At 38.1% G+C, this 10,033-nt stretch overlaps 1 protein-coding gene across 4 annotated transcripts in view; it reads right to left on the bottom strand.

Annotated features, from left to right (window-relative positions):
* Nucleotides 1–4,136: 4,136 nt before the first annotated feature.
* OPTN (optineurin) overlaps nt 4,137–10,033 on the bottom strand; it is a 43,130-nt gene continuing 37,233 nt past the window's right edge. For 3 of the 4 annotated variants that reach the window (XM_037065922.1, XM_037065919.1, XM_037065921.1), the window contains 2 exons: nt 9,530–9,612; nt 4,137–4,842 (listed from right to left, as the gene is read on the bottom strand). In XM_037065922.1, the coding sequence (XP_036921817.1) occupies nt 4,715–4,842; nt 9,530–9,612 (211 nt within the window). In that variant the 3' untranslated portion in view covers nt 4,137–4,714. The remainder of the gene's footprint in view (nt 4,843–9,529; nt 9,613–10,033) is intronic. The other variant, XM_037065920.1, reaches the window with a different exon arrangement.

Raw genomic sequence — 10,033 nt, 5'->3', positions numbered from 1 at the left:
ATTTAAAATACTACCCTTTCTCCATCAAACTGCTTTTTTCCTTTGTCAAAGACCAGTGGACTCTCTGGGTCTATATCTGGGCCATCTATTCTGCTCCATTGATATATTTATCCATTTTTTCACCAATACCATGCTGTCTTGATTACTGTTGCTTTACAGTAATTCTTGAAGTCAGGTGGTGTCTTCTATTTGTATTCTCCTGCAATACTGTGTTGGCCATTCTGAGTCTTTTGTCTCTCTCTATAAGTTTTAGAATCAGTTTGTTGATATCCCCAGAATAACTTATTGCGATTTCAACTGGGATCATGGACTCTATAAACTAGAGTGGGAAGACTTGACTTCTTGACAGTACTGAGTCTCCCTGTACATGAACGTGGAATATCTCTCCATTTATTTAGTTCTTTTGAGTTCTTTCATCAGTTCTTATACATATTTTATTAGGTTTATACCTGAATGTTGCATTTTTTGTTGCTCATTCATGAGCACCACAACACAATTGTGTTGTTTAATTTCAAATTCCAATTTCACTGCAGGTGATATCAGTGTCTTCTATTTTCAGTTAACCTGCCTAGAGATTCATCAATTTTACTGGTCATTTCCAAGAACCAGTTTTTTGTTGTAGTGATTTTCTCTATTAATTGGTTTCAACTTGGTTGAGTTCTTCTCTAATTTTTATTATTCAATATACTTCTGCTTATTTTATGTTTAATTGCCATTCTTTTTCTAGTTTCTTAAAGTGGAAGCTTAGATTGTTGATTTTAGATTTTTCTTCTTTTCCACATATGTATTTAATGCTACAGATTTTTTGTATTCATTTTTAAAATATATTTTATTGGTTATGCTATTACATTTGTCCCATTCCCCTTCATTTCTCTCCACCCTGCACACCCTCTCCCACCCACATTCCTCCCCTTTAGTTCATATTTATGCGCCATAAGTTCTTTAGCTTCTACATTTCCCATACTATTCTTGCCCTCTCCCATCTACTTTCTACCTATCATCTATGCTACTTATTCTCTGTACCTTCCCCCCTCTCCTGTTGCTAACCCTTCATGGGATCTCCATTTCTGTGTTTCTGTTCCTGTTGTAGTTGTTTGCTTAGTTTGTTATTATTTTTGTTTTAGGTGTGGTTGTCAATAATTGTGAGTTTGCTGTCATTTTACTATACATGTTTTTTATCTTCCTTTTCTTAGATAAGTCCGTTTAACATTTCATAGAATAAGGACTTGGTGATGATGAACTCCTTGAACTTGACCTTATCTGAGAAGCACTTCATCTGCCCTTCCATTCTAAATGAAAGCTTTGCTGGATAGGGCAATCTTGGATGTAGGTCCTTGCCCTCCATGACTTGGCACTTTTTTCCAGCCCCTTCTTCCCTATAAGGTCTCTTTTGAGAAATCAGCTGATAGTCTGATGGGAACTCCTTTGGAGGTAACTGTCTCCTTATCTCTTGCTGCTTCTAGGATTCTCTCCTTCATTTTAATCTTGGCTAATGTAATTATAATGTGCCCTGGTGTGTTCCTCCTTGGGTTCAAATTCTTTCGGACTCTCTGAGCGTCCTGGACTTCCTGGAAGTCTATTTTCTTTGCCAGATTGGGGAAGTTCTTCTTTATTATTTGTTCAAAAGTTTTCCATGTGTTGCTCTTCCTCTTCCCCTTCTGGTACCCCTACAATTTGGATGTTGGAACGTTTAAAGATGTCCTGGAGGTTCCTAAGCCTCTCTTCATTTTTTTGAATTCTTGTTCTCTCATTCTTTTCTGTTTGGTTGTTTCTTTCTTCCTTCTGGTCCACTCCAGTGATTTGAGTCTCAGTTTTCTTTCCATCACTATTGTTGCCCTGTGTATTTTCCTTTGTTTCACTTAGTGTAGTCTTCATTTTTTCATCTAATTTGCGACCAAAATCAACCAATTCTATGAGCATCTTGATCACCAATGCTTTGAACTGTGCATCTGATAGGCTGGCCATCTCTTAGTCACTTAGTTATATTTGCTCTGGAGCTTTGATCTGTTCTCCCATTTGAGCCATTTTTTTTGTCACGCCTGTTACATAATCAGGGGCAAAGCCTTAGGTGTTCACCAGGGCAGGGCAACCCAATTGCTGGGTTGTGACGCTCTATGTGGGGGCTGGGTCAGAGAGGGAACAATGGCGCTTGCTCCACTCTTTGTTGAATTTCAGTCTTTTCCACTGATTCCTTCATTCAAACTGGACCTTTCTGGTGCTGATTCCCGTGTGGGTGGGCTTGTGTATGTTCTAGGGCCCAGCGGGTCTCTCCAATGAACTCTCCTGTGAGGCCGCAGTATCTCCGTGTGCCTCAACCCCCACAGGTGTTTTCAATTGGTGTTTTGAGGCTTTATTTCCTCGTGCTGGGACCCTGGGTTGAGTGGTCTGTCTCATTCCCCAGTTTTGCCTGGTTTGTCTCCGCACAAATGTGGGACTACCCGATCAGCCAGCAGCCTTGCGCACTGTAACTTGCTTCACAATCCCTGCCTTGCTGGTCTGCCCATTACCACTGGGTTCCTGGGGTCTGCCAGCCTCTGCCTGTGTGCCCAGGGTCTGCCCACTGCCATCTTGCATGCCTGGGGTGCCTTCTGTGCCAGATGCCACCACTTTTTGTGTCTCGACTCCTCTCTCCTTGGCCACGTGACTCCACCCTGCCTACTTGTCTGGATGAATGTGTCTATTTTAGCTCCTTGGTTGTCCAACTTTCATTCAGTTCAATTTTCTGTGAATTCTGGTTGTTTTTTTTGTTTCTAAATTGTTGTTGTCCTTATTTTGGTTGTGTGAGGAGGCATAATGTGTCTACCTATGCCTCCATCTTGGCCAGAAGTCCAGATTTCCTGTGAAGCACTTCCTTTGCATCATCCCCAAATTTTGATGTTATATTTTCATTTTGTTTAAAATATTTTTAAATTTCTCTTGAGACTTCTTCTTTAACCGATATACTATTTACAAGTGTGTTGTTTAATTTCCAGGTGTTTAAAGCGTTTCTAAGTATATCAGAGTTATGAATAGCTTAATATTTTTACTTGAACAAAGTAAATTAACATGCCCCAAAACCTAAATGTAAAACCATTTGGTTTGCTTTTCTATTTAGGATACTATAGAAATCTATTTTTTCAGTATAAAATACTGAAAAATAAGGGGAAAAAATTAAACTAGAAGCCTTAAAGAAGAAATTAAAAGTAAAGTTTTCATAATGTCTTTAACAAACATTCTCCCAGGACTGAAGCAGGAAAGTATTTCTTTTAATTATTATTTATTTATTTTTATGGAGAGGGGAAGGGAGGAGAAAGAGAGGGAGATAAACATACATGTGCAAGAGAAACATAGATCAGTTGCCTCTCCCACACTCCCAACTGGGGATCTGGCCCAGGATCCAGGTATGTGTCCTGACCAGGAATTGAACCGGTGATCTTTTGGCTCACAGTCTGATGCTAAATCCACTGAGCCACACCAGTCAGGGCAGGAAAGTCTTTTAATCTAAGTTACTGTTGAATTTTCACAGTGTAAAGATATAATTAACTATTTTGATTCCTGTTTGATTCCATTTGTGTGTATATATGTGTGTGTATTAAATCAATTTTGTCTAATGACAGAGCCAAACAAAGGAGGTTATTTTAATTTTCTCTTAAATGTTTTAGGTTCTAGATGCATAAAGTCATTCTTTACTTTTATGGCTGGCCCAGTGTTACTAATAAGTGTAGGTTTATGAAATATGGCACATCCCTATCTTTCCACCTCTGTAGCAAGAAAAATTTCTCATTCAAATAACACATATTCATCTCTAGTAAAGGGATTTGCTCATATTCATAGAATTAACAAGTAGTAAGCTTATATGAAGCTGAATCCAGAAAATGCATCCTATGAAATTAGAAAGTAATGTATGAACAATGTGAAAGATTTATAAGCAAAATTTTACTTTGCAATAACTATTCTTGTGATTATGACCTTATAGCCTGATCTAAGAAGAGAATGAATAAACAGTGGTTCCTTTTAGAAATGAATAAACTTTCTACTGTACAAGCCCACATACCTACAGCACAAGTGAAAAAACAAAGATAACTTCTTTGCCACTGTGGTTATATCAAGTCCAGTGAACCTAATGTATCTACTTCATCTATTCCACAATTTTTTTCTTTGTCCTCATGATCCAGTAAATGTTCACAGTGTTTGTATGCCAACAGCCATATCATAACTTTGGTACAATTACTGTGGCTGTAATAAAACTACAATGGTACACATATACACACAACCCCACATAGGCTTGTCTTAAATGGATGAAGAAAAACAACATAATTTATTTCAAAAATACTTCAGAGACATTTTTTTTGAAGAAAGCTGTGGTCACTTTAAATTCCTGCCTCCTTAGAAGGTTCCTAAAATTTCTCAGCAATACTTCTTCCATCTAATTACACTCACTGTGTCCCATGATGTCACATGATCATTAACTGCACGAACAGGTCAGTGTTCACATAAAAAACAGGTTTTAAAAATCAATCTATTATCAGAAAAATGGTATGTTAAGAATTCTATTTTGTGAATTTATGGAAATCCACAAAAAAAGTCCTACACGAAATATATTGATTTCCTTTCTCCTAAAACAAACATAATGAGCCAAAATATTTGAGTGAAAACAAGTAACACAAAAGTAAGACTTTTGGAGGCAAAGAATCTGACATTTAACAACAGTTTGGAGGAGGCGAGATGTCAACACTTAAATGATGCAGTCCATGACGTGAATTTGTAATGTGTCTATGTCGGGCAGAACTTCTCCACATTTGGGGCAAGAATGAATCGGTATATTCTGCTGATGCTGTTGCCGCCAGTTATTATCCTCAGTTCCTGGGAATAAGCATAAATGAAATGTTGTTCCATTTTTTCCATGTTACAAGCAGTCTCGTTCGATGGATTTTAATAACAGATGGTTAATTTTAACGTCAGCTAAACATTGTAATTAATACGTAGTGGGCGGTAAATCCATGTCATTTTTGTCTTATACTGAAGTAATCTACACACACACGCACACAAACACACACACACAGAGAAAATCTCCAAAAGTAGTACCCACTTTCCAATTATTTTAGGATTTAGGCTCCATTCTAGGTTGTAGGTACATGAAAATACAGTTTTAATTCTAGATGCAGGATAATACATGTTCTTATAAAAACTGGAATATTTGAGAGAAGAAAAGAGATAGATGGAAGTATAAGGTAAAGAAGAGAGAGTGTGGAGAAAATGATGAGCAGAGTAGAGATGTAGTATCCTAAATCAGAATGTACCTTCTCAGAAACAGACAAACATCACATTCATTCAGCAGATGTTTTTCAGTACCCTATGAGAAGGAAGAGAGGGATGCAGATATGATGGGAGTGTCAGACAAGAAAAGTGACAGCATGGCACATGAGGGGAGTGCCATGCCATGGCTGTGTCATGCACAGGGTGGTTTAGTGGGAGGATGGAGAGAGGCACCTGGCTTGGACTGCTCTGTGAAGATGGGCCCCCTGGGTGAGACTGATTCCATTTGAGAGGAGGCTTAGGAATGAATAAAGATTATCCAGGCAAAGTAACTGAGGAGAAAGAATAGAAGAATGAATCCTCTTGTCATTTCACCTAGTTTTAGAGTTGGATTAAGGTTCAAGTCAAAATCAAAGAATGCTCAAAATAAGCCTTGACCCAAGGTAGGTCCCACATGTGTGAACTGGGGTTAGTACTAGAAATGACTTGGCTCCTGGAACATCTCCTTGATCTGATCTACCTGGACAAATGCAAACCATTTTTGGTTTTGTAGTCTCCACTCAGGTCTCCAGACTTTCATTCAATCTCCCACCCCAATGTTTGGTTTTCTTTGGAGGATGACAATGGAGGTAACCTTTAACATGGTTATTTGCTTCTCAGCATATTATTTGAATTGAATAACATGTGAGACTATTATAGGTAGTTTTTGCTCAGCAAATTTTAGAAGCACCCTAGAATAGAAATATTGATCACAAGGCATGATTTCTGAAGCAGGGAGCTTTTTTTTTTTATATAGATTTTTATTTATTTATCTTTAGAGGGGAAGGGAAGGAGAGAGAGGGAGGGAGATATCAGTGTATGGTTGCCTCCTGTGTGTCCCCTGCTGGGAACTGGCCTGCAACCCAGGCATGTGCCCTGACTGGGAATCGAACTGCGGTGCTTTGGTTCGCAGGCCAGCGCTCAATCCACTGAGCTACACCAGCCAGGGCTAGCAGGGAGCTTTTTAAAGGTCTCGTGTTCTATATCAGGTGTCAGTAAACTTTTTCTGTAAAGGGCCAGAGAGTAAATACAGGGTGGGGCAAAAGTAGGTTTATAGTTGTTCATATGGAAAATAATAAAATAATAAATAAGAATACAACAATAAACTCTGTGTTTCTAGTACTCACAACACTAAACCTACTTTGCAAAGCCTACTCATAACTACTCAACTCTGCCACTATTGCATGAAAGTATCCATAGATGATACGTCAACAAAAGGGCATGACTATGTTCCAATAAAACTTTATTTACAAAACCAGGGTAGATTTGACCTGTGAGTTTAAACCCTGTGCTAGATGACAACCAGCCAATTGTGAGGGACTGCTGACTTTTCATTTTAAACTTCATTGAATCAACCTGTGCTTTTCCTCTTGTCCTGATCTAGGTTAAAACTCAAGACTTGTGATGATGGGTTCCCTCTACCTCCTGGCTCTTCTCTATAAAATGAACTTAGTTTGTTTTCATTATTAACAAATAATGTTAATTATTTCATTATTAACTATTAATTATTAATTATTGTTTATTGTTTATTATTTTTTCATTGTTTTCATGATTATATTAAGTGTTATATTATCACTTCATCTCTCTTTTTTAAAAAAGATTTTATTTATTTTTGGACAAAAGGGAAGGGAGGGAGAAAGAGAGGGAAACATCAATGTGTGACTGCCCCTCACGTGCCCCTCAATGGGGACCCTGACCACAACCCAGGCATGTGGTCTGACTGGGAATCGAACTGGCAACGCTTTGGTTCGCAGGCTGGTACTCAATCCACTGAGCCACGCCAGCCAGGACTATCACTTCATCTTTGTACATGCACATCATGTCTCTCCAACTATACTATTAGCTCTCATGGATCTGACCATGACTTATACACATTTGTTTCCTTGTGCTTAGCTGGATGCCCTAGACTGAATTAGGCACTCAGATGGCTGCCGATGGTGATAAAATAAACTGAGAGGGGCTTTTGTTTAAGGCAGCTTTGTTAGGAAACTAAAAAACATCTTAAGACAGTCTCTGGAATATTGTTTTGTGTAAGACAAAAAAATTCAGGAATAAATTTACACTTTATGATGATTTTTAGATTATAAATCAAAGAGTGACCAATTATTTTTAATGTAAATAAGCATCTGCCTTACAGTTATGATGAATGAAAACCTTCCCTTAAGAAGGTGCAAGACATTGCCCTCTTTGACTCAAGACAACTGTGTAAGTACTTCTAAATATGCAGTACATGGGTGTCCTAGGATATTTAAAATTAGGTTAGAGAAAATGCATAGCAGTGCTCAAGTGGGTAAATGCAACTTTCAGAGAAGAACACAGCTTCAACCACTGAAGCTAAAAAATGCATGAGGCTATTATTTATGTCAGTTCACAGGTTGCTACCTCTGCATGTGTCCCATGCATACTATGTTTACTCGTACCCTGACTTACTACCTCTGATATTGGCTTCAGCCTATTTTTTTCTGTAAAAGAACTTTGGTGGTGGGGGTGGGGGTAAAAACGAGGAGGAGACGGAAGGTAAAAGGGATACTCAAAGAAATTTCCCCAAGATTTAATAGTTAACTATATATACTAATATTACTTCCTTGCTGTGATAACTTTGTGATGTAGTTCCATTTCAATAGTCAGTTGGTTTATGGAAGGGACTTAGACTAGTCCAGCACTAAACATATATATATATTAAAGAACCAGTTTTATGTGAAACTTAGCATGGCATACTAAACCCAGAATTGTCTAACTGGCATTGCTATTAACTTTCTTCTTATCATGTCAGTCTTTGGTGCTTTGAAGGTTTTTTTTTATACGTTTTTTTTTCATAATAGAATCAAGGATAAGACTTCCCTTTCAGTACTGTTAAGGCAGTGAATTATTACAAGTTACAGACCATTACTACTAGTGTATTAAAACCATGTAATAAGTGTCATGATCAATTTCACCCAAGAAATTAAAACCTGGATGTGGTACATAATTAAATGCCAGTCTACTCCATGAAGTACTGTGTAGTGGTTAAGGTCAGACAGCCTTGGGTTCCATGTCTGGTTCTGCCCCTAATTTGCATTGTGATCCTAAGTAATATAACCTTGTCTTGTGTAAGAGAGTGATAATATATATCTGATAGAATTTTGTGAGAATTGCGTGAAAAAATGTGAAGTGATCAGCACAGTGGCAGTTTACATGCATAGTAAACTCTCAATAAACGATAACATTATTTATGTGCATAGCACCAGGTAGTGGGTGAAGATACAAGCTCTGAGGGAACTTATTTTTTTTAAACTTTTAAAAAAATATTTTATTTGTTTATTTTTAGAGAGAGAGGAAGGAAAGGAGGAAGGAAAGTGGGAGAGAAACATCAGTGTGTGGTTGCCTCTCATGTGTCCCCTACTGGGGACCTGGCCTGCAACCCAGGCACATGCCCTGACTGGAAATTGAACTGGTGACCCTTTCCTTCACAGGCCCGTGCTCAATCTACTGAGCTACACCAGCCAGGGCTGAGGGAGCTTATTTAAAAGAGACTTAAGTGTATATTTAGAACATATAAATAATTATAATAGGCTCTTGGCTGATGTGGCTCAGTGGATTGAGCGCAGGCCTGCGAACAAAAGGATCACAGTTCCATTCCCAGCCAGGGCACATGCCTGGGCTGCAGGCCAGGTCCCCAGTGGGGGACTCACCAGAGGCAACCATACATTGATATTTCTCTCCCTCTCTCCTTCCCTTCCCCTCTAAAGATAAATAAATAAAATCTAAAAAATATATAATAAATAGCAGGTAAGTACTAAAATGAATCAGGAGAGAGAGGTCACATTTTGCCAGTATCATAGAGATGGTATTTGAAATGGGTTCTAAAGATGGAATAAGAGTTTACTGGAAAGAGACTGGAGGAAGACAAGGATATGAGTGAAGGAAGGCATCTACATGAAGGACAAGTATATGTAGGTACACAAGCTTAGGGCAGGCAAGTTGAAAGAACAAGGGGTGATTCAGTTGGCTAATTGCTATAGGGAAATAGAGTGAGCGAAAGCTTAAACGTTTGACTCTGCCAGGCCTTAACTGTCAGCATGAAGTGTCTGGTCTGGATTTAGTAGGTAGTGCATGGAGATTGGGGTACTGTGGAAATAAGACTGATGGGTACAACATTTTTGGTAGCTTAATTTGAAATCTATTATATAGGATGTAGTGGAATTTTTTTCAAGCATCTTTCTCAAGGATAGTTATTCCCAGGAATTCTGAAAGCCTAGAATCACATGTAACTCACCTCTTTGAACAAGGTAATCCTGCTGGTCGGGGTCACTGGTTCTGGCCCCATGACGGCTCTGCATTTCCATCAAGGACTGCCTACTGGAATGAAAAGCAACACTCTATGTGATGTTCTAAGACCCTTAAATATGACAACATTAAGCACACATTCAGCGGAATATGAGAAGAAAAAAAGCATTGAACTACAACGCCAATGTGCATAGAAACTAGAACTTAAGACTGACTTGATTGTAAATATTATTGTTAGTAGGACACAATGTTGTAAAAGCAAACAATACTTAAGACTTTTTAAAAAATCAGTTGTGAAGTAACTAAACTGTCAACTGATAGGGGAATGGATTAGAAAAAATTTAACATATTTCTAAAGAGACACTCTGCACATATATATACCCAGTTCAAAAATCACAATGTTATATAAAGCAAGTTGCAAAACGGTATTTGTAGTGATCATTTTGTAGCTTAAGCACAGAGAAATTAATATTATCTTATTTTTTGGTATTAT

This window comes from Sturnira hondurensis, unplaced genomic scaffold (genome assembly GCF_014824575.4).
Source record: "Sturnira hondurensis isolate 20B ecotype Veracruz unplaced genomic scaffold, ASM1482457v3 Scaffold0016284, whole genome shotgun sequence".
In the NCBI taxonomy this organism is placed as follows: domain Eukaryota; kingdom Metazoa; phylum Chordata; class Mammalia; order Chiroptera; family Phyllostomidae; genus Sturnira; species Sturnira hondurensis.
Note: the sequence above shows the minus strand (reverse complement) of the source record. Positions and strands in the feature narration are given on the sequence as shown.